Source organism: Zeugodacus cucurbitae, chromosome 6 (genome assembly GCF_028554725.1).
Source record: "Zeugodacus cucurbitae isolate PBARC_wt_2022May chromosome 6, idZeuCucr1.2, whole genome shotgun sequence".
Classification (NCBI taxonomy): Eukaryota; Metazoa; Arthropoda; class Insecta; order Diptera; family Tephritidae; genus Zeugodacus; species Zeugodacus cucurbitae.
The window spans coordinates 7,755,838-7,780,155 of NC_071671.1; the positions used below are offsets into that span (position 1 = coordinate 7,755,838).

General features: G+C 30.7%; 2 protein-coding genes across 7 annotated transcripts in view; one reads left to right on the forward strand and one right to left on the reverse strand.

The window, feature by feature from the left end:
- Positions 1-24,318, reverse strand: part of LOC105210344 (muscarinic acetylcholine receptor DM1) — a 74,298-nt gene that overhangs the window by 49,762 nt on the left and 218 nt on the right. For 2 of the 3 annotated variants that reach the window (XM_054235152.1, XM_054235153.1), the window contains exons 2-3: positions 22,478-24,312; positions 15,248-15,565 (exon numbers count right to left, since the gene is read on the reverse strand). The gene's annotated coding sequence lies outside the window, so the exon portion shown is untranslated. The remainder of the gene's footprint in view (positions 1-15,247; positions 15,566-22,477; positions 24,313-24,318) is intronic. The other variant, XM_054235154.1, reaches the window with a different exon arrangement.
- Positions 122-21,182, forward strand: Ama_0 (obscurin). 4 transcript variants are annotated; one of them, XM_054235164.1, is made up of 8 exons: positions 122-362; positions 3,185-3,340; positions 12,835-13,128; positions 13,194-13,516; positions 13,594-13,989; positions 14,058-14,219; positions 18,409-18,631; positions 18,812-21,182. In XM_054235164.1, exons 2-8 carry the CDS (start codon positions 3,274-3,276, stop codon positions 18,976-18,978), a joined length of 1,632 nt encoding a protein of 543 aa, XP_054091139.1. In that variant the 5' UTR covers positions 122-362; positions 3,185-3,273; the 3' UTR covers positions 18,979-21,182. The 4 variants fall into 4 exon arrangements, with proteins under 4 accessions (XP_054091139.1, XP_054091136.1, XP_054091138.1 ...); XM_054235161.1 differs by having other exon boundaries at positions 309-580; XM_054235163.1 differs by having other exon boundaries at positions 309-478.

Here is a 24,318-nt window from a genome sequence, read left to right on the forward strand (position 1 = left end):
TTAACGAGCCGGAACACCTTTGCCACTCAGTTGTGCCTTCATGCCATTTAATTATGGGCATAACAACTCGCAAAACAACTTTAATTCTATACATGTATATTTATTGTTGTTATACGCGTCATCATGACTAAGCGCCGGCAAAATGCGAGCAGTTCACCAAGCTATGCCTCACTCCGCAGCAGCAAAGCGCAATGCGCGATAAAACTTGTAATGACAGCAAAAGTCGACAAAAGCATATACAACAACCGACTGACTCGTTCGCTGGCTGGTTGTGCTTTGGTTGCAAACATTCTTACACCCTTTTGACAGTTCATTGATTGCGGCGCTAAGGTGCACAAGTGCTAGCATATACTTAGCCAAACGTTAGTATCAACTTTTAGTCAGATTCAAATACGTACGCGGTTAAGTGTATGTTACGCGCGCGCTGCTAGCTAAATAGCAGTAAACGAAAGAAGGGTGTTTTCGCCTTTTTGTTATTGTAATTATAGTCCATTGTTGTTGCTGTTTTTAATTAGTTTTGTTTTTTAACACAAAAACAACAACAATAGTTGCTAGTTCAATATTGATAAGCATGTAAATGGTATGCAATCAAGTGCAATTGTCGGGTTGACGGAAGCAGAAATTACAAAAATAACAAAAAATAAATAAAAGAATTTAAATTAAAAAACAAACACTGCAAGTAAATGTTTGAAAGTCAGCGCAGTTTAAGTGAAATAAATTTAAAATTCTTGTTTTTTAAATGAGTTCGCGCGCACACAAGTCTGCCATATATAGCTTTGTAAATTTACATACGGATTGATTTTTATTTTTTTTATTTATTATTGGACTTCACATATGCGCGTCTACAACTGCCAGCTCGCTGTTTTATTTAGTTTTCATTTGTGTGTTTTTTTTTTTTGTTTTTGTTTTTAATTGTTTTTCGCGTCGTGAAACAAGTGTGCATTTTATTTTAGTGCTTGTTTTTGGAAAATTGATATATGTATATATAAATTGTCGTGGTATTTGGTACAACAGATGCTCTCATACAAGTCTCTGTATTGTATATGTGTGTGTGTGTGTGCAAATGAAAATCATTGCTGTTGCTGTTTAAAGTGTAATAATGCGCTGCAATTACGTCTGGCAGACTTCACCGAAAAACTATTTATAAATTAAACGTCTGTTTATATATTTTGTGAATCATAAAACCGCAATATCACTACATTTATGAAGGATATTTTGGAAACGCATAAACCATACAAATTTCAATGAAAATAAACAGTGTGCCGCTTATTACATGGCTATAAAGTAGTGGATTTAAAATTAAATGTGATGTGAAAATTGAAATTGTTTGAAAAAAAATCGAAAACTTAAAAAAAAAAACAAAAACAAAAAAATTAAAAAAATAATACAACAAAAAATTAAAACACGTGAAATAAATAAATACATATAAAAAATAATATAAATTTTTAGAAAAAAAAAATTAATTTTTATAAAAAAAATTAAATTTTTATAAAAAAAAATAATTTTTTTTATGAAAAAATAAAAAGTTTTACATAAAATTAATTTTTCTGCAAAAAATACATTTTAATAAAACAAAATACATTTAAAAAATACAATTTTCAATAAAAAAGTTGTAAAATTATTTTTAATTAAAAATTATATTTTTGTAAAAAAATTAATAAAACAAAATATACAAATACATTTTTTATGAAAAAAATACAATTTTATACAAAAAAAAATTTATTTTTATGAAAAAATACAAAATTTTACAAAAAATTAATTTTTATGAAAAAAAATACATTTTAATTAAACAAAATACATTTGAAAAATACAATTTTCAATAAAAAAGTTATTAAAAAATTATATTTTTGTAAAAAAATATATTTTAATAAAAAAATTACATTTTTATAAAAAAAAATAAATTTTTATTAAAAAAAATTAAATTTGAATAAAAAAAATTTCAACAAATCCCATAAACCACAAAAAAAATAATAATAATTGTTCAAGGCTCCTCTACACAAAGTAGAAAAAAATACATTTTATTAAAAACCAAAAAGTTAAAAAATTTATTTAAAAAAAAATTACAATTTTTAATAAAAAAAATTAATAAGAGAATTATATAAATAAAAAATATATTTTAATAAAAAAAATTACATTTTTGTAAGCAAAAAAAAATACTTTCTTATAAAAAAATAACAAACCACAAAAAAATATATTTTAATAAAAAAATTACATTTTTATAAAAAAAATAAATTTGTATAAAGAATTAAATTTGAATAAAAAAAATTTCAACAAATCACAAAAAATAATAATAATAATTGTTCAAGGCTCCTCAACACAAAGTTGAAAAAATTACATTTTATTAAAAATCAAAAAGTTGAAAAATTTATTTTTAAAAAATTACAATTTTTAATAAAAAAAAAAAACAATTAATAAGAAAATAATATAAATAAAAAATATATATTAATAAAAAAATTAAATTTTTATAAAAAAAAATTACATTTTTATAAAAAAAATAAATTTGTATAAAGAATTAAATTTGAATAAAAAAATTTCAACAAATCACATAAACCACAAAAAAAATAATAATAATTGTTCAAGGCTCCTCTACACAAAGTAGAAAAAAATACATTTTATTAAAAACCAAAAAGTTGAAAAATTTATTTTTAAAAAATTACAATTTTTAATAAAAAAAAAAACAATTAATAAGAAAATAATATAAATAAAAAATATATATTAATAAAAAAATTAAATTTTTATAAAAAAAAAATTACATTTTTATAAAAAAAATAAATTTGTATAAAGAATTAAATTTGAATAAAAAAATTTCAACAAATCACATAAACCACAAAAAAAAATAATAATTGTTCAAGGCTCCTCTACACAAAGTAGAAAGTTAAAAAATTTATTTAAAAAAAATTACAATTTTTAATAAAAAAGAAACAATTAATAAGAAAATAATATAAATAAAAAATATATTTTAATAAAAAAATTACATTTTTGTAAGCAAAAAAAAAAATTACTTTGTTATATGAAAACAACAAACCACAAAAAAATATATTTTAATAAAAAAATTAAATTTTTATAAAAAAAAATTACATTTTTATAAAAAAAATAAATTTTTATTAAAAAAAAATTAAGTTTGAATAAAAAAAGTTCAACAAATCACATAAACCACAAAAAATAATAATAATAATTGTTCAAGGCTCCTCAACACAAAGTAGAAAAAATAACATTTTACTAAAAACCAAAAAAGTTCAAAAATTTATTTGAAAAATCAAAAAACAAAAAAACATGAAAGGCCACAAACTACTGCTGTTAACCTTATTTTTTGCTACTATTTGCCTGCAACTTAACGCTGGTAAGTGTGGTATTATCTGAAATTTTCGCTTTTGCGATAACACTCTTCTAGCACTTGTTGAATTATTTGCAGTGCTATTGAATAATACTTTTACTAATAACACTTAATGCAACTGTATTTAGCAAAAATATTGATAATAACCAATGAAATTAGAACATGCTAGCACTATTTTTTTCACTAAAAAAATACTTTAAGTTATTTACAGTGGCTGCGTGGGAGAGGGGGATACATTTTCTTTGTAATATTTAATACTCAAACGTAGGTGGGTAGCAAATTCTGTCTTGAAATTTATTTTTGAAAAAAAAAAATAATATTTCTTTAGGGGGTTTGAAACCGCCTTGAATTGGTTTTGCGCGAAAAGTTTATTATATATGTTTCTAGGTGGCAACACTTTGTAAAAAAAGATATTTCTTAATTAAAAAAAGGCTTTAAGATATTTACAGCGGCTATGTAGAAAAGGGGACATGATAAAAAATATTTCGGTCAAAGGAGGGGAGCAAATCTAATATTGAATTTATTTTTTAGACAATGTTCGAACACGGAAGTCTTCATTTTCGGGGTTTGAAACCGCATTGAATTGGTTTTGCGCGAAAAATTTTATTATAATTGACTTTAGGTGGCAACTCTTTGTTGAAGAGGTACTGATAAACGTTATTTCTATAACACGTTTCTAAAAGAAATGAAGTTGTATAAAAAACTGTATAATTTTTTGATTTTCTCACATAATATAAGGTATTTCGAAATAGATTCTTAGAAGATATTGAGATCCTTTCAAATACTTTGACTATAATATTTAATTTTCCTATATAATTTTCTATTGCATTTATTAAATGCTACAATAACAATATTTATTGTTTTTATTATAAAATGTTATGACATAAAAGAATCTGTATATTTGCCTGTTTGTTGGTAAGCGTTGAAAATCTCATTAACCGCCTTTTCAAATGGGCTCATGCGGAACGAATAAATTTTTGATGACATAATGTTCATTTATAATTACTGCAATTAGCCAATATGAGTATAAAGCAATAATAATACCCGATACGATATGCCTCGAATATTTGCAAAACTCGAAGTAGTTAGAAGCCTGAAGAAAATAATTTCTCGAGGCCTTTTTAGCTAATCATCGACTGCTAAGTTCAAAAAAACAGTCGGAAGAATGTGGATTCTAATCTAGAATGCACTTCTCACTAAGTCTTGATCTAAATATCGCACAGATCGTAAATGTTAAGACTTCTTAGATGGACCTCAGGATACAATTGCCGTATCGAGTTTCTTATTCTTGCCTAATATTTGCAAAACTCGAAAAGTTAGTTAGAAAAGGATTTATCGAGGGAGTTTTAGCTAACCATCGATTACTTAGTTAAAAAAAATGTCAGAAGAATATGGACTCGAATTCAGAATGCACTCCTCACTAAGTCTTAATCCAAACATGACCCATATTGTGTATGTTAAAACATCTTAAATAGACCTCAGGATTCGGTTGCCGCATCAAGTTTCTTATTCAAGCCTTAATTCACCTTGATGGTTAAATCTTCTCATAATATTCCAGTACAGATTCGAAATTCAATTTGGACGTTGGTGTTGTAACGCTAAGTAATATTCAACAATAGGAGAATGTTGTTAAGATGACGGTTCCTCATCAAATCCAAACTGGGTTCCGTTTCATTTTCAAGACTCGTTAATTCTGAAAACTTGTTAAAGTTCTATATTTTTATTCGTACGCAAATAAAACTTGCTGAAGAGACTTCAACACGGTTTAGAGTATAGAGGCCACAAAGCTTGAAAAATTTAGGATCTTGAAAATTCAAGACATATGTCAGAAGTTTTAGGAAATTTTACCCAAAAAGAGGATAAAATGTATTTGATCCGAGTGTCTTTAACTATGAAGGTTAATAACAATTCGGTTCTACGAAACCGTAACGAACCTGGATTTTTTTCCGACCAAGGACTCAACAAGGACGTCAAATCGGCAGCTATTTTGGGAATTCTTTATGCCGCTACAACAACAACATTTAGGCAAAGAAGTTCATATATTAATAAAAAAATTTTCTAAAAAAAATTGTTAGTTAACATTTTTGTAAATTTTTTGTGAAAAAATTTGTTTGTTAAAATTTTGGAAAAAATATTGTAAAAAATACCTTTTTGTTAAAATTTTTACAAAAAAAAAATTGTAAAAAAAATAGTAAAAATTTCCTAAATAAATTGTTTGTTAACATTTTTGTAAATTTTTTGTAAAAAAAATGTTTGTTAAAATTTTGGAAAAAAAATTGTAAAAAACACCTTTTTGTTAAAATTAAAAAAAAAAAAAATTGTAAAAAAATAGTAAAAATTTCCTAAATAAATTGTTTGTAAACATTTTTGTAATTTTTTTTTGTTAATTTTTTTTTGTAAAAAAATTTGTCTGTTAAAATTTTTGAAAATAATGTTTTAAAAATTTTTGTAAAAAAAAAATTGTAAAAAATGTTTTAAAAATTAAAAAAAAAAACTGTAAAAAAACATTTTTTGTTAAAATTTCATTTATCAATTTTTTACAAAAAAATTGTTTTTAAAATTTTTGTAAAAAATTTATAAAATTTTTGTAAAAAAATTGTTTTTGTTACAATTTTGCTAATATTTTTTTTTTATTGAATTAAAAAAAAAAAATCAGCAATTCTTCATAGCCGCCAAAAATAAGCGCTGATGTCAGCAGTAATGAGAAAGTAATTTACTACTTTTAGCGCTGACATGATAATTTCTTTAATAGTAAACATTTACTATTTTCATAACAGAAACTATTAATGCTTGGGCTGTCATACGCACACACACACACACATACATACAACTGTATATATAACATTTTTTTTCAAGTTCGTTTATCAAACAAGACTAACTTAATTAAAAATAATTCGCCAAAAGTGAAAAAAAAATTTCCAGATATTTTATTTTTTTACTGGAATGTGCTATTTCGTGATTTTTCCAACAACAAAAAAGCTGTTAAAATAAAAATGCTTTCATATACATACAATACTATTTTTTTCCATAGAACAATCTTGCAGTTTGGCATTTGCTATGCATATATGTATGAACAGTTATGTACGACTGTGTGTGTGTGTGCATATTTGTGATTCTGACGTACATCCACACACATACACATGCGCGTCGCGATAATTTGAAAAGTAAACTTTGATATGATAAATAGCTGGAAGTCGATAAGATAGCAAATTCAGCAAACTGGTAACCAACCGAACTGCGTACAAACAAAGTCACCAAAAAATGCGATATTGTTTTGTTGGCGCAAATGAAAATTCAATGGAATAACAACAAAAAAATGGCACGAGTTACTTGAGGCAAAAAGCTAAAAATTCCAAAAATAAATATTACAAAAAAAAAAAATCACAAAAAAAAAATTAAATAAAAAATATTTAAAAATGTAATTAAAGTTTACAACAAAATTAAAGTACATTTGAACTTCCCTAACTCGAATCACCATAATCCACAAAAAACTTCGAATTAGAGAGTCTTCCGAGTTATGGAAATCAATTTGTATGCTATTTGACTTCTATTGCCAATCCAAGAGTTCGATTTATGGAGAACTTCGTGTTATGGAAGTTCAATTGTATATAAAAATATAAAAAAAATAAAAACAAAATTACAAAAAAAAATTTTTAAATGAAAAAAAATTTAAGAGTTTATAACAACAAAAATTACAAAAATAAAAAAAAATTATAAAAAAACCCTTGTAATTTACACATTCCTAAATCTCATGACATAAACTACTAAAAATAGTAGTAATTTGATTGCAGAGAAAATTGGCTGAAATGCAAAAAAAAAGAAACAAAGAAAAAATTATTGAAAAACAAGTAAGGAAAGGCTAAGTTCGGGTGCAATTTTTACACCCGCAAATTCTTGAAAAATTTTTATTAAAATAACACACAAATTTACCCATAAATTCGGCATAAAGTTTAATAGAATAACGAAAATCGTCATATTTAGTATATGAGGGCTGAGGTAATTCCTGAATCGATTTCATCGATTTAGATAAAAAAAAATTAAAAATTTGAAAAATACAAAAATATGAAACAAATATTAAAAAATAAAAAAAAAGGGATTAAATGTCTGCTACGTCCGCGTCGTTAATCCTGGGTTACGCTAAATTCTGATAATAATAGTGCATTAGTCAATGATTTTTCGTCATGTTCTGAGTTGGTTTTTTATTTGTAGCTCATACAAATATTGCTGTCCCAAAATTCCCTTTGGGGGGTAAAAAGGTGATGAAATAAGGAACATTTTAAGATATTTTCGAAAAAAATCGAAGGGGGCATAAGTTGTTAAAAATTCCAAAAAAAAAAATTTTTTCATTTTTTGCTATGAAATATTAATTTTAAAAATTTTTACGATATACAGTTTCAAAGTTTGAGAAATTCTGTACAAAAAAGTCATATGGTGTTTTAAAATCTGTTCATTAGTTTTAAAGTTATGGCGGTTCGAAAATTTTTTTACAAAAAACTTTGGCCCCTTATAATATGGCAACCCCGCGTTACACAGACCTAAAACCATATGTTTTATTTTAGGTTTTATATGTACTATAAGATATATAATTGCCAAAGAAAATAAAGAACTTTTTTTTCAAGTGGCTTTTTTTCCAGAGAATGCACCATATGCGGAATAAAGCCAACCGTATATTTGAAAAACCTATAATTAGGTATATGGGAGCTAATAAATGTTATGACCCGATTTTAATAATTTTCGGAACAGAGACATACTATTAGAAGAAAACAATTTCCTCTGAATTACATTAAATTATCTGAAAGTTTACCCAAATTTTCGGTTAAAGTTTACCCAAATTTTCGGTTAAAGTTTACCCAAATTTTCGGTTAAAATTTACCCTTAGGCGCTGAGTTCAACATGTTCGATATCTGGGGCCTTGAAAAGTTATAGTCTGTTTTCGACAATTTTTTCACAGGTGATGCCACAGATGATAATTTGTGTAATGTTTTATTCCGCTACCTTCATTGGTTCCTTAAGTATACATTATATAGTGAAGGAATCAGATGGAATTCAAAATTGAGTTATAAGGAAAGTAGTCGTGATTGTGAACCGATTTCGCCCTATCCTTATCCGTGTTATAATGGTGTCAAGAAAATATTATATACCGAATTTCATTGAAATCTCTCGAATAGTTCCTGAGATATGGTTTTTGACCCATAAGTGGGCAATGCCACGCCCATTTTCCATTTTGTAAAAAAATCTGAGTCCAGCTTCCTTCTGCTATTTCTTCTGTAGAATTTAGTGTTTCTGACGTTTTTCGTTAGTAAGTTAACCCACTTTTAGTAATTTTCAACCTAACCTTTGTATGGGAGGTGAACGTGGTTATTATCCGATTTCAACTATTTTCATGGTGTGTGGTGGGGTACGTAGGAAAACCAACTACAGAAAGTGTGCTTTATAGAGCTTCTTTGGTTTGCGAGATATATACAAATAAGCGATTTGGGGGCGGGGCCACGCCCACTTTCTCAAAAAAATTACAACCAAATGTGCCCCTTCCTAGTGCGATCCTTTCTTCTTTTTTTACTTTTATAACTTTATTTATGGCTTAGTTATGACACTTTAAAAGTTTTTGGTTTTCGCCATTTTGTGGGCGTGGCAATGGTCCGATTTTGCCCATTTTCGAAAGCAACCTTCTCAGGGTGCCAATGAATACGTGTTCAAGTTTCGTTAAGATATCTCAATTTTTACTCAAGTTATCCGTTGCACGGACAGACGTACAGACGGACAGATGATCATTTTGATATATAACCCTATATCTAACTCGTTTAGTTTTATGACTTACAAACAACCGTTAGGCGAACAAAACTATAATACTCTCTTAGCAACTTTTGTTGCGAGAGTATAATGAAAGCAAACATTTTTTCCAAGTAAATTCATTAAAACATATGCAAAGTTGGCGCGTTGTTAACTATGGCATTAAGGGATAAGCTATATATATACATACAAACACATAGTGAATATAGAAGTATGAATATACATTTATATATACTCAAGTTAGAGGGGGGAACTACAAATGATCAATATGTCGATTGAGTCAGTCAAATGATATTGTGAAAACATTTTATAAAAATATACGCATGATACATGGTGTCAATACTGCTAATATCGATTATCAAATATTGAATTTTGGAATCCCGAAAAAAGATTACGAAATCCCGAAAGCGAAAATATGTATATAGTCATAAATTAATATTAATATTCACGTATTAAAAAAAATAATCCCGAAAATTTCGGGATCCTGAACTAATAAATTTTTTAATTCCGAAATTAAAAAAAAACAGAATTGTAATCTATATTTGAATTGCCAAATAGCGAATGCATTAATCTTTAAGTCACAAAAAATTAATCATAAAAACTTCGAGATCCGGGCTTTTTAAATTTATAATCCTGAAATTATGAAATTACTAAATTATAAAACATATTGGAATTTTTGTCTAGCGATTGCAGAACTCTCCTCATCGTTAAAACAATAACACAGACATTTCGGATCCCGAAAGTGAAAACTTAACCTAGAAATTTTTGAGATTTCGACATTTAAAATTGTTGATTCAGAAATTTTGCTGTAAATTATATTTGAATTGCGAATACAGTATTATTTAAATCATAAAAAACTAAGCACGAAAATTTCGGATTCTGACTTTTAAATTTTTTAATCTCATATTTTTTGTAATCCCGTACTGAAATAGAAAATATATTGCAATTAGTAACCAGACCTAGTAATGTATCGGGTTTAATAAGTTATGACTTTCAAATAAATATAAAAAGAAATTATCCAAATCAAACTATTTATAGCAAATTTCACGATTTCTTTAGTAGCTCGAAAAGTTAGCGTACTCAAATTATCACATGATCCCGAAATTTCGGTATTACAAACGAGTTCCCTCAATTAAATACCTCAACGTGCTTCCACACACTTAGAGAGTGACCAATAATGGATGCATGTATGTACAGATGTACAAATACACAAAGTAAGAATTGAAGGGAACATGTGTCCCTATCAGAAACATGTGATTGGCAAAGAAATAAAATAAATAAATATATAAAATCAGCAGTCGCCAAAAAATGAGGTCAACAAAACAAGTTCACTGATTTTCACGCTTGTAGCAATCAAGTGCTTGGCTTAATTTTGCAACATTTTCGCCAATTATTGATCGGTCTTATCTATTTACCAATATATTTGTGACTACAATTATAACAATTGAGGAGGGGCGTTTTATTTTTGATTTACTAGGGTTGTCTGACATATAGTCGGCACAGTTAAATTATGTAGTGTTAAGCTTTGGCTCTCACTGGAAATGGAAATTAATAAAGATTGGATTCTACGCGAGGGGATCGGAAATCAGATATTAGTGTAAAGCCAACAGTTTGGGGGTCTATATGTATGTATGTGATTGACGTTGCAACCGTTTAGCCGGTTATAGCCGAATCGACGACAGTGCGCCACCTCTCTCTCTCCTTCGCAGTTCGGCGCCAGTTGGAGATCCCAAGTGTAACCAGTTCGCTCTCCAACTGGTCCCTCCAACGGAGTGGAGGCCTTCCCTTTCCTCGGGTTCCTCCGGCGCGTACTGCATCGAACACTTTCAGAGCTGGAGTGTTTTCTTCCATCCGTACAACATGACCTAGCCAGCGTAGCCGCTGTCTTTTTATTCGCTGAACTATGTCAATGTCGCCGTATAACTCGTACAGCTCATTGTTCCATCGTCTGCGGTATTCGCCCTTGCCAATGTTCTGAGGACCATAAATTTTGCGCAAAATTTTCCTCTCGAAAACTCCTAGTGTCGTCTCATCTGATGTTGACATCGTCCACGCTTCTGCACCGTAAAGCAGGACGGGAATGATAAGCGACTTGTAGAGCTTGATTTTGGTTCGTCGAGAGAGGACTTTACTGTTCAATTGCCTACTCAGTCCAAAGTAGCACCTGTTGGCAAGAGTTATTCTGCGCTGGATTTCGAGGCTGACATTGTTCGTGTTGTTGATGCTGGTTCCCAGGTATACGAAATTATCTACGACTTCGAAGTTATGACTGTCAACAGTGACGTGGGAGCCAAGACGCGAATGCGCCGACTGTTTGCTTGATGACAGGAGATATTTCGTCTTGTCCTCTTTCACCTCCAGACCTATTCGCTTCGCCTCCTTATCCATGCGGGAAAAAGCAGAACAAACGGCGCGGTTGTTGCTTCCGATGATATCAATATCATCGGCGTATGCCAGGAGATGTACACTCTTGTAGAAGATTGTACCTTCACTATTTAGCTCTGCAGCTCTTATAATTCTTTCCAGCATCATGTTAAAGAAGTCGCACGATAGTGAGTCACCTTGTCTGAAACCTCGTTTGTTATCGAACGGCTCGGAGAGGTCCTTCCCAATCATGACGGAGCTTTTGGTGTTGTTCAACGTCAACTTACACAGCCGTATTAGTTTTGCGGGTATACCAAATTGAGGGTATATATAATTTAATCTTTTTCATCTAATAACTCTCGAGTTAAACATATATTTATTATGTGAGAATGTTTGGTATATATGTATGTATCTTTAGAGAATTATGAGATATCGAATGAAACGTGTCAATAAACGAACAATGAAATTCCTAAACGTATGCGACGTGACAATTGTTCAGCGAATGTGTTTCATAGAAGATAAAAGTGTGCTTTTCTGTCGTTTGGCTATACTTTATATTACATACAATACTAATTTCGATCGTGAAATTTCTCGACTAACTCTTTATAGTCTCGGTTTCGAACTTGGAACCGAAGGATTATTGATAAACTATTTTTCTTCCCAGTTCCACATCGATTTGCTGGTCAATTCCTTACATAACTCTTCATCAGATCCAAATAGAACGCCGGAAACCTGAAATAACTCTTTGACATACTTGGTTTCAGTCAGTCAAGAATTTAAGTTAAGCTTGATAGACTTCGATTATTCGCTCTTCTCAATCCCAAGATGAGAAAGTAGAGCCTTTTCTTGAAGGATTTATCCCGTTAATTTGTACTGTAACAGATCCTTCTGACTCCAACTGTTTGGTTTCTAAGTCCGTATCTTTGAAGTCGAAGTTCTTGGAACTTTCAGACTATTTTCTTCATATTAAGTGTACAATAGCAATTCTTGGGTCGGTTTTAACGACTCTACTATGAAATACTATCAGAAATAATGTACCCGAACATTTCATAGTAAGTAGTATTCCCGGCTTTACTGCAGTAAGTATTCCAGCATTTCATGGAACCCTTAGCCCTATTATGCTCTGAAGCTGAGATGAGGGCTTACAAATCCATCTAAACATGAAAAAATACTGAATTCTAACATCTAAGCTCCCCTCCACTTACGCCTCCGATTTAGGTTATTGAACTAATGCTAATTAAATGAATATTTTATGCCATTTACATTTCCACAAATCACTTAACTCTGATAGAGAAAAAGTGTGAATTGCGAAATCAAATAATATAAACGTCTAATTTGCATTTCAGGAGTGGCCGCTGACAGTAAGACTGTTACAACAGCACCTGCCGATGATGCTGACGATGATTACTATTACAATGAAGACACAGACACGAAGCGAGAAGATGTTGACAATGAATATATCGATGATGAGGAAGATGACGATAAAGATGAATACGCGGATGATGTGGCAAACGAGGTGGCAGAAATGAAAGCAGCGGAGCTACGAGCCGAAGCGCCTTATTTCGAGCAACCGGAAGTCAATATTTACGCACAACCCGGTGAAAATGTGTTGATCGACTGTGTAGTGAAGAATATACATTGTGAGTAATAGATGGGAATTGAAGATATGCCTAGGTGAACTCAGCTTTAACGCTCTTTCTTTCAGTAAATAATGTGATCATGTGGTATAAGGGTAAAATTGTGATTGCTACCGGACAATTCGTTATGTATCCGAATGTGGATGTGCTGAAAAATAACTCGCTGGTGATTAAGAATGTAACCGTTAAGGATGCTGGCGATTATTACTGTGAAGTGTTGCCGGAGAAGGAGCGCATGCATGCGCTGGTCGAAGTCGATGAGAGTCTTATGATATTCTGTGATGGACATGAGGTCACCAATGAGACTTTGGTATTTGTACAGGGTGAACCACATGTGTGCGAATGCAAATACTACTCGCTGGAAAATGTGCAGATCAAATGGTTTATCGATGTGAGTTGTAGATACTATAGAAGAATCCACAGTGTGAACCTAATGTAATATCATCTCTTTTTCCTCTATCTCCTTAGGGCAAACGCGCTGAAAGTGTGGTCGAACGTGTGCTGGGCGAGCAGCTCTATATTGATAATGCGGATACCAAACATGGTGGCATCTACCAATGCCTCGCAGATGACCTCTCACAGGAACCGCCGCATGCCATGATTGTTGTCGATGTCGTTTATGTGCCGAAGGTCTCCACTTATCGACACTATGTCAATACGGAACAGGGTGGCGATGCCGAGTTATATTGTGATTATTCGGCTAATCCGAGTGGTGAAGTTTTGTGGCTACGTAACGGAAAAAAACTTAATTCCTCTTACAAATATTCATTCAACGAGGTAACACATAAAGAACGCAAACGTTCGATCTTAACCGTTATGGATGTGCGCGCTAACGATCTGGGCGAGTATATATGTCAAGTGCAGGTGAGGTGGCGTGTTAAATTACTTATCTGATCTGTAGGCATTAAAAAGTTTCTGTTTTTATTATCCAGAATACAATCGGTCGTGGCGAGGCGAAAGTGCACATCATTTACGAACCAGAACATCCACAATTGGAGGATTTAGAGGTCAATGGTAGAAAAGTGGTCATACATTGGTTAGTACGCAGTATACAACCGTTATCGGAGGCGGTCTTGGATTACAAATTGGCGGGCGTAAGTATAACTGAAGTCAAAATTATGTTTTAAATGGTTCCATTGAAAAACTTGAAACAATAGACAAAATCGGCCACAAAGCCGAGGAAATAACTAATATTGCGACTTTCGTAGCCTGAACGTCCAGTACCGAATAAAAAAGAATTTGGGAGATTTGATTGTTTAAAAATAAAGACAGAATCTCTAGTAAAATCAATAGGTCGTTCAAAGCTAGTTCGAATTATGAGCTCAACTCAAAGATCAAAGCTCTTTATTGGTTTTCAGAGAGGTTTTTACGGTTTTAAAGAGATTGAAGGATTTTATGAAATAGATTTTTATAGTAAACCGTTTAATTTTGGTTGGAACAGAACTCGGAACTAGGCTTGCGTTGCGGTAGAAATGACTGAGCACAAGATTCGAGTGCTCCGAATTTGGAAAACAGCGTTTTTGACGAACTTAGCTCTCGGTAGCAGTGATTTGCTGTTGCCGAACTCGAAGAAATAGCTCTTTAGTTAAGTGAAGGTTAGACGTCATTTAAAGAGCTTGACGATTCTCGTTTGTTAAATGCTCACACTTCGCTACTTCTTCGTGAATTCTTGGCCAAAAACAATACTGTAATAATGCCCGAGGCCTCCATATTCGTCAGACATGGCTCCGTGTAAACTTTTCCTATTTTCAAAAATAAAGGGAACCTTAAGGGGACGCTTTTTACAAGAATATGAGAAATCGCTGAACGAGCCAAAGGCTATTCCAAAAATCGAATTTGAGAATTGTTTCGACGATTTGAAAAAGCGCATGATATCGAATGGAGACTATTCAGAAGGCGACAACATTAATGTAGACGAATGAATACATTTTTTTTTTTCAAAGAACGAAAATTCCTGTAATTTTTTGAACAAACCTGGTAGAACTTTGAATGATCCACCAGTAAAAACTTCTATGAAAATCTCAATTTCCATTCTAATATGGATGTTTCAGTCAAGTTATTATGCATATCTATGTAACTGTATGTCCATAAAATTTGTATAAAAAAGATAAAATTAACATACCTGTTATACTTGATGTGGATTAAAGTCAGTGTGTAGTCACTGCCATATGTAATATTTGCTTGATTCATATATGAATATACATACATATGTTTGTTTTGCAATTACTTGGTATTCAATTATCTCACTTCTGAGCTCATCTCCACCGTTGTAAATCAACTTCTTAGTGGATCAATGTTACGAATTTATGTTTGTAAATACATATTTAGCTGCTTGGTATTAGGCATATGAAGGTGTGCTGGCTTGTTTACAATCCACAAATCTTATCAATTTAGAATTTTATTTTGTCAGTAAACACATACACGAAGATTACGCAAATATCTGAAAGAATATACAATGCAGATTATTCATGCATATGTCTTTTGTGTGTGTGTGTGTAATTGTGGAATTTTTGGAAAATAATTTTATATTTTTATTTTGTGAGATTAGTATGTGTGATGCATCATGGGACTTGCAGATTGCAACACAATCTGACGGATTGTATAAATAAAGACTGATTGCAAAATTGTTAGGGGTTTTAGAACCAGAGATGGTAGATAGTAATCTGAGTGAAGATTACAATACAACAATAAAGTAACAGAAGAGTATATCATAAATTATTAGAGAGATTTATAAAAGGTGTTCCATAATTCAAAATATAATTTAAACAGTTCTCCCTGGTCAATAGATGTCAGTTCTTGAGTCAATTGAACTTTAATTGAGCATGAAACTTTCGTCTTTCGTGAGAATTCACTATATAGAGCTTCTCAAAATGCCCAATTCCTGACTTGCAATGCTCTCACGAACTGCTTCGATGTTTTCTGTTGAACGAGTTGTACGAGGGCTGCTATATATATTTCTGGCCTAATAATGAAAATAGGAATATTTATCAACGAAAATGGTTTTATTGTTTTTCAAAATATTCTCCATCAAGATTTATACACTTCTGCATGCGGTCAAACCAATTTTCGAAACACTTTTTTGAGCCTTTTTTTTGAGCGATTGTCAAATTGTGCGGAATCCAACGAGAACAAACCTATTTTACGGCCAGTGCAGGTTCATGCAATATCGAATGTATGATGGTGGGAGAAATTCATAGGCATACCTCTATCTGAAGGTATGTTACATGACGGTCTTGCATTATCAGTTCACGCACGGCATTGATGTTTTCTGGCACAACGGCTGTTTTTGGACGACCTTCACGGAATTCGTCTTTGAGCGAGCGTCGGCCACGATTGCATTCGTTGTACCAGTTTTTCACAGTGCTATAGGATAGTGCTTCATAGCCATACAAAGATTTTAATTCATCGATGCATTCTTGTCGCGATAATCCACGTCGAAAGTTGTGAAAAATGATCGCACGAAAATGTTCACGAGTTAATTCCATTTTTTGGCTGAGATGAATTTTTTAATTCCCTGTAAATAAAACAATTCACGATTAAATGACAAAACGTTCTGAGTGATGTTATGGTAAAAAATGTCAAACTTTCCAATGGAAATTTCAGATTGCACCTGGCAACACTTAGTGTTGCCTAGGCCAGAAATATATATAGCAGCCCTCGTAATAAAACACTCAGAGTATCTGAAATCACTAATTGAACCAGACTCTTGGAATTTTTCAATAATTCTCTTCACATTTGATGATTCCAAATCATCGATCATATTTTGTACGAAAATTGCGAATTGTGGCTGATAAGCCCTCCTTATTTTTTAAATATTGCTCAATATTGAAAAAATATTGTGAGCTATTGCGTCGTTATCTTCTTTTCCGTTGGCAATTTTTTTTACCTACAAATGCAGCCCTTTAAATAAATGTCGGCCAGTTCAAGGTTACTTAGGTGATTTTGGATCCAACGAACTTCGATATTTTAAAACAAATAAGATGCCAATGTAATAAGCTTGTAGACAGGTAACTAATCCTCCGAGGGTATTTTTGATTCAGAAAGAGAAAAAAAATCGGACGTCTATGGTAGTACTACTTGTGACGTTTAGCCTGTAACTCTATAATGTGATTAAGTGACCTAGAGTGGCATCTTTTTTTTCTTCTTCTTTCAACCGTTAAAGCGATTGGTTCTCCATTTCGATTCGTCGAACTATTTGACGTCGTTATATAGCTTATCGTTCCCCTTTATATGATACTCAGCTCTGCCAACGCGAAGGGACCATATCCAAGCCAACCCAAAGAGATACCTCCACGAATGTTTTCATCTTCCACGCTTCTACCTATAAAATAGCGGTTTCGTTCATCTTTTAGAAAATTCAATTGAAAAGAGATCTCATAGTTTTATCTGAAGTTTTGAAGCTGGTGTTTTATAATCCATTCTATATTTAACCACATAATGGATAAATAGCGCTCTAGATTGAAGAATATTTAATTTAGAACAAACAAAATATTAAACAGTATTAGAAACTAGAACCCATCATGGATAAAATTGATAGACTTATCGATCAAAAGTTAAGAGAAATTTATTCCAACAACATCCGAACACTTTGAACCGAGTATTCGAGTGTTTTTCTGAACCAAAAATTTTGGTATAAAAACTAAGGTTGACTTTACGGCGGTTAACAAATTCATATATAACATATTAGTGGACATTTTAGCGGTACATTGTGGTGTACCTTAGGAATCGTTAAGTTTGTCGAAAGTTTTCAAAATTGTTGCTACTTCTTATCTACCACTTTGTCTATCATAACCTCATATAACCTTAGTTCTTTACTCTGATCTAATGAGGAGGTTGAAAATATTTGAAATTCCTGCTTATTCTATTTCCTGACTATGGTACTAGCTAGCGGGGTGCTGATTATAAACCGCAAACATTTACTATACTGCGAAAGCACAACAACCACGTGCCCCCCAATGCTAAACGTGTGGTATGTATGTAAATACGGTGATTCAGTTTATCTACAAACTACAATTTACTCGATTGCGCCACTTGTAGACGCGCTGTGCTGATGCTCGCTAACGCAATTAGTGGTATTTAAATTGAATCACGTAGAGCGGGTTAAGGTTATCGCAAGCATTTTGGCTTTCGGTTTTATCACTATTTACATATTTACATGTACTTGATATGCAGAATACTTGGAAGTTACTGCTCAACTGTTTCTAGGAAGTGTACTTTTTATCTCCCTGTTCTTAATTTATATATGCTCTATATATAAATATATTTTTTTTTTTCATTCACAAGTCATTCACATGGAGCAAAGTATCGGTGGTGCACACACGTCGTCATGCGGAAAGTCACATTTGGAAGGTGACTCACGAGATGGAACTCACGCCGGGACGTTGGCATGTGCGTATGCGTGCAAAAAATACCGTTGGCTGGTCGGCATTTTCCGCACAGCATGATTTCGCAATTAATGATAATGAAAGTGATGCGGTGAATGCTTACGATGATGTTGATGCTGAAGGTGGGTATATACATATATAAATAATGCCATAAGCTGTAATGTGCGTACTTGTATGTATGTATGTAGTGCGTGCAACAGGTTATTGCAATATGCAGCATGCATACAAACGTGCTTTTTCATAAAGTTTTATATTTAAGTGACATATTTTTTAAATTTTTTTTTATTTTCTTTTTGCTTCAGATGACTTGGATACAGGTGATGCGCCGAAAAATATGATCGCTGTGGCTAGTTTTGGTGGCGGTGGCAATGCCGCCGCAGCATTGCAAATATCAAATAAATTATTTACATTACTGTGTGCTGGTAGCATGATTTTGTTGTTGTTGTTGTCAAGAAACGGTATTTTATAAAAATTACAAAAATTAAAAAAAAATAAGTGTTGAAGTAAACTAGCAACTAAAAGCTGTCTTTTGTATAAATATGTACATATGTGTGGAAAAGTAGCTTACATACATACATACATGAATATATGATAATATTATATTTATTTGCATGTATAACTAGATGTTGTACATTTTTGTTGTATTCTTAAGTGTAACAAGGCAGTAAAAGTTATTATAATTATATATTTAATATAAATTAAAAAAAAAATAAATATAAATATTATTTATGTCAGAACCATTGGTGCCAAACATAGAATTAGTCGTACACTGCACACACACGCACACAAACTATAAATAAACGAGTCACAAATAAATATTCTAAATATTTATATTTAAAATAGTGATAAAATTAAGCGCTATGCCACAAGTGTAATTGTATAATAGCTTTAAATATTTTTTAAAAATATTTAAGCTAAGTAAAAAAAAACTATAATAAAATAAGAATACAAAAAATGTAAGCAAAGAAAATTTTGTAAATATTACCCTCAGAAAGAATACGTGAATTTTTTTTCTAATTTCAAAGCAAAATTAATTAAAAACAAAAAGTATTTTAAAAATTATTTTGATTATTTTATTTTATTTTAAATTTTTTTTTAATTAATTTATTTTTTTATTATAATTTTTTGGTAATTATTTGATTTTGTTTTATGTTATTTTGTTTTATTTTATTTTATTTTATTTTGTTTTATTTTATTTTATTTTATTTTATTTTATTTTATGTTGTTTTATTTTATTTTATTTTATTTTATTCTATTTTTATTATAATTCAGTTTTATTATACGATATATCTTTTTAATATTCATTATAAAAATTTAAATTTGTTAACCTCATAAAATTATGCCAAACTAAATGAAAGCGTTTAAACTGAGCGAAACGAAAAAAATAATATTAAACATCTACAACTTTGCTTCCGCCTTTGTTTGTAAATTTTAGTTTTTTTGTATAAAAACGGTTACAAATGTCGATGAGCCTCAGCCGCACTTTTCTTGGAATTAAAAAAGAAGAGTAAAATTTCCCGCAAACGTCAAGAATTCCGCTCAAAAAGTGACAATTTCAGTTGAGAATCAGTTTGATGCAAACAGATCTCTCCAAATATTTTGTTAGGTTAATGTTGACAAAATGTCCAAGATCGATATAAAACGATTTAATCGATTAAATTGACCAGTGCTTTACACTAGAGACATCTATTGGAAAACGGCGGAAGCAAAGTTGTAGACCTAATAATAATCAGTTTTCTATTTTTTATATATAGTTGAACTTCCCTAACTCGTATCACCATAATCCACAAAAAAACTTCGAGTTAGAGAGACTACCGAGCTACAGTAAATGATTTGTATGAAATTTTATTTCTATTGTCAATTCAAGAGCTCGAGTTATGGAAGTTCAACTGTATTTTTATTTTAAAATTTATTTTTTTTTATTTTAATTTTTTTATTATAATTCAGTTTTTATGTAATTATTTTTGAATTTTAATACAAAAATTAAAAAAAAAAATATTTATTATTATTTTTTTAAATCTAATGTTATTTGTTTTTTATTTTAATTTCTTTTTGTTTTAATTATATTTTTGTATTAAAAAATGAAAAATTAAACATAAAACCTCATAAAACTGTGCCAAAACTTGCTTTATGCATTCATATGTGCATGAATACCCCACTTATGTTAATAAGACCAGTTAAAAAATTAAAAAAAAAATATTACAAATCACTTATACATTAAAAACATTGAACAAAAGTATATGCATAAAATATAAAATAAAAATAAAATATGTCAGAGCGAAACCAAGAATCAAATATAAACGCTATAATTGTTTTTCGCTGTTAAACTTTTTTCCAAAAAAATTATTACTTTTAAAGCTCAAAAATAATTTTATTTTTTTTTTTTAATTTTATTTATTTTTTTTTAATTGCTCAAAAATAATTTTAAAAATTTGAGTTGGTTAAAAATTGCTCAAAAATAATTTTAAAAATTTACATACAATAATTCAAACCAGCTCAAAAAAAAAAAAATAAAAAATTTAGATACAATAATTCAAACTAGCTCAAAATAACTTAAACAAAAAACTTACAGCACTTAGTCTTCCAAAAACTGTAAAAAATAGCTAAAAATCTACAAAAATCAATTTAAGTCATTTTAGCAGTTAAGTATATACTGAGAATTTCTAATATCTTTATGTATGTAATGATGAGTATTTAAGGGCCTTAAAAAGTGTCTAGTAAGGAATAAATATATATATATATATGAATTATAAATGTTAAATGTTATATAATTACTTTGTTGTCAATAAAAATGTGAAATTGTTTATGAAAGATGGGCACAGAACGCGTCCATCTTTGAGAATAAGAATTTATTTGTTGTTGACAATTCTTTTGCCTTCTCACAGTGGCCAACACTAATATATACTATATACATGGCATTTTATGCTAATTAAACATTACGGTTATTTACGAATTTTAACACAATAAATAGTCAATTTTTGGTTTTATATTTTTCCAAGGTCAGTTGGTCGTTCGGAAAATTTATAAGAAAACTAAAATTTTTTCCGCATAAACTTAGCTGCAACAATGACTGTGAGAAATTCGATACTTTTTGATTGAAAATCGTCAAAAATTCGATTTGGTCACGTTCTCGCCGTATTGTCCGTCTGTTGTGTGATTTATGTGTGAATAATTTATTGAATAAACACAAAAGTAAATAAAATGTTAGATACAAATTCCCATGAATAATTCGGCAATAAAATTGGACACAAAAATTTCGGCACAATTTATTGGGTGGGGCAAACAAGTATATCGGGATTTACATTGAGAAAACAAAATACAAACAAATGATTTCAGTGAAGCATTTGCCAGTTTTGTTGATATTAATAAGGAGTAATAATCTTAAAGATAATTGAAGCTGAAAATTACGAATCTCGTTTATTGCCATTGAAATAAAAAAATTAACAAGTTCCCTTTCACTATAAAAACCATTTTGTTTAGACAATGAATAAAATATCAAAATGAATTGGAAAATCATATATTCATCCATTCGATGAACTCTTTAAACATGTATTTTTTTCAACAAATTTTAAGTTTAAATGCAAATAAGTTACGTTTTTAAGTTTTACTATAATAATAGTCGCGAAAAAATGTATACATCCTTTCGATGAAAACTAAAATTAGACCTTTTCAATACTGTATAAGCGAGTTTTTCACAAAAATCGATATTTTATGGTAATTATTACATAAAAAATGCATACGTCGTTTCGATGAAAATCTATTTATTGAAGAATTTAAACTTGAAACCTACTAAAAGTCAACAAAATAACACATTTTCTAATGTTTTAAAGCTCTTGCAAGTTAATACTCTTATGTATACGTTTAAAGTACTATTGTAAAGTGTTCATCATTTGCTTTTATAATATGTTTTATAGCATAAGGCACTACAATATATACTTTTATATAGTTAGTAGCGTATATGTACTTACTATATACAGTTGAACTTCCCTAGCTCGAACTCTTGAATAGGCAATAGCGTTTAGATATCAAATTGCATACAAATTTCCTTCCATAACTCGAACTTCAAGACCACGGCTTAAAACACAATTTAAAATTGCATTAAAAGACGGTTATAAATACGATTGAAAATGCTCAGGGGCGAATTCAAAGTCTTCAATTAATATTGATGGTGTACGTTAAGTTGCCTGTCGTATAAACATATCTTCAGTTGTGCGCAGTAAATGTAGGCATGCCTCATATTGCAAAGGACGTTAGTTTCTTGAAAATTGAACAGCTCCGTAGATAACAAATAACAATTTGGAAACTATATTTCTCGAATAAAAGAAACTCTAAAAATTAATAGTATTCCATGATGTGGTATTTTTGAAAGCACGTTGGTAGATGTGAAGCTACTTTACACTTTGAGCATTCCCAGCTGGTTTCGCTTCGTATTTGGTGTTTTGTACACACTTTGCACACCCTTGTTGGTTTCTTCTTTAGAGGCGTTGAATCGATATGTTTAGGGAAATGGGCCCAATGTTGGGTTTGAAGTCGGAGAGGTACTTCGCTTGGTGCAAATCTCGCACATTTTTTGTATTCTGGTAATTTGACGTTTTTTAAAATTGCTTCGGCTATATTGATTCGGAAATCAACATATCCCTCGTTGCTTTGATTATGTATTGTTTTATACACAATATATGTATGTGTATAATGTCCTTTGGCATATTTTTCCTATCCTTTCGTACTGTTCCAATAACGTTTGTCATTTTCTGGTGTAATTTCAAAAAGAGGTAATGTGGCGAGTACCCGTTGTCAAGAAACAAAGTATATCCCTGGTTTATTATAGATTCCGCTAATTCCATTACAACGTTCTCCGAAGCAATACTATTTCGATCAATATATCTTATATATTCCAAGACAAAAACCGGTCCGTGCCTCGCATAACTTGTAGATTTTTAATCCAAATCTCGCTCTTTTTGATGGGTTAAATTGTTTATATGCCAAACGTCCTTTATATTTCATCAATAATTCATCTATAACGACATTTTGACTTGGTTTTTTTAAATTTGTCATTCCACAGGTTAATGATAGGTCTTATCTTTCGAAGTGGGTCATTATTGTCATATTAGGCACAAAAATTGTACGAGTCAGACTAGCGGAAATACATTGAGGGGTTAAGATAAGATGCGAGAAATAATTCAATTTGAGCTTTTCGTATAAACTTCACAACCTTATTCATTTGTCATTTGAGACTGGTATCGGCTGCCACATGTGAAAAAAATGACTCAATACACGGAGCTCTCTCCACCATCATCTTGTGTGAAACCTTCGGGATTCTCCACCCATTGATCTAGTTCGATTTGCGTTAGCAAAAAGTAGTCTATACTACTATTATAAAGAGGAAGGATTTTTATGTATGTTTATAATGAATAAACTCAAAAACTACTGTGCCGATTTCAAAAATTTCACCATTGTAAAGCTACATTTACCCAGTGTATCATAGGCTATATTTCTTGTTCGAATCTTAATTTTTTGGAAATAGTTCCCAGGTGAAGGTATCAAAAAGACTCAGTGATGGATAATCTTAATCTGAAAATCGCTTGCAAGTCGTTCTTTTCGCATGCCGTGCCTAGCCGGGGTGGTCTGCTTGTGTGTTATAATTTTATCGCAAATGTAACATAAAAGCTCATTTTCATACTGGTTGTGTTTCCCACTTTGCCAACTGAGCTTCAGCGTTGAGAACTGCCTGATGATTAGAAACTGTGGCGGCGCGTAGTGTTTGGCACACCATCATCTCGGGAGAAGCCAGCTCTATGGTCATCTCCTGTGC

Coding starts and splice junctions, on each gene's coding strand:
- Ama_0 (XM_054235164.1), top strand. CDS start 3,274: ATGAAAGGCCACAAACTACTGCTGTTAACCTTATTTTTTGCTACTATT. Junction 3,341..12,834: donor TTGCCTGCAACTTAACGCTG/GTAAGTGTGGTA, acceptor TTTGCATTTCAG/GAGTGGCCGCTGACAGTAAG. Junction 18,632..18,811: donor CGATGATGTTGATGCTGAAG/GTGGGTATATAC, acceptor TTTTTGCTTCAG/ATGACTTGGATACAGGTGAT.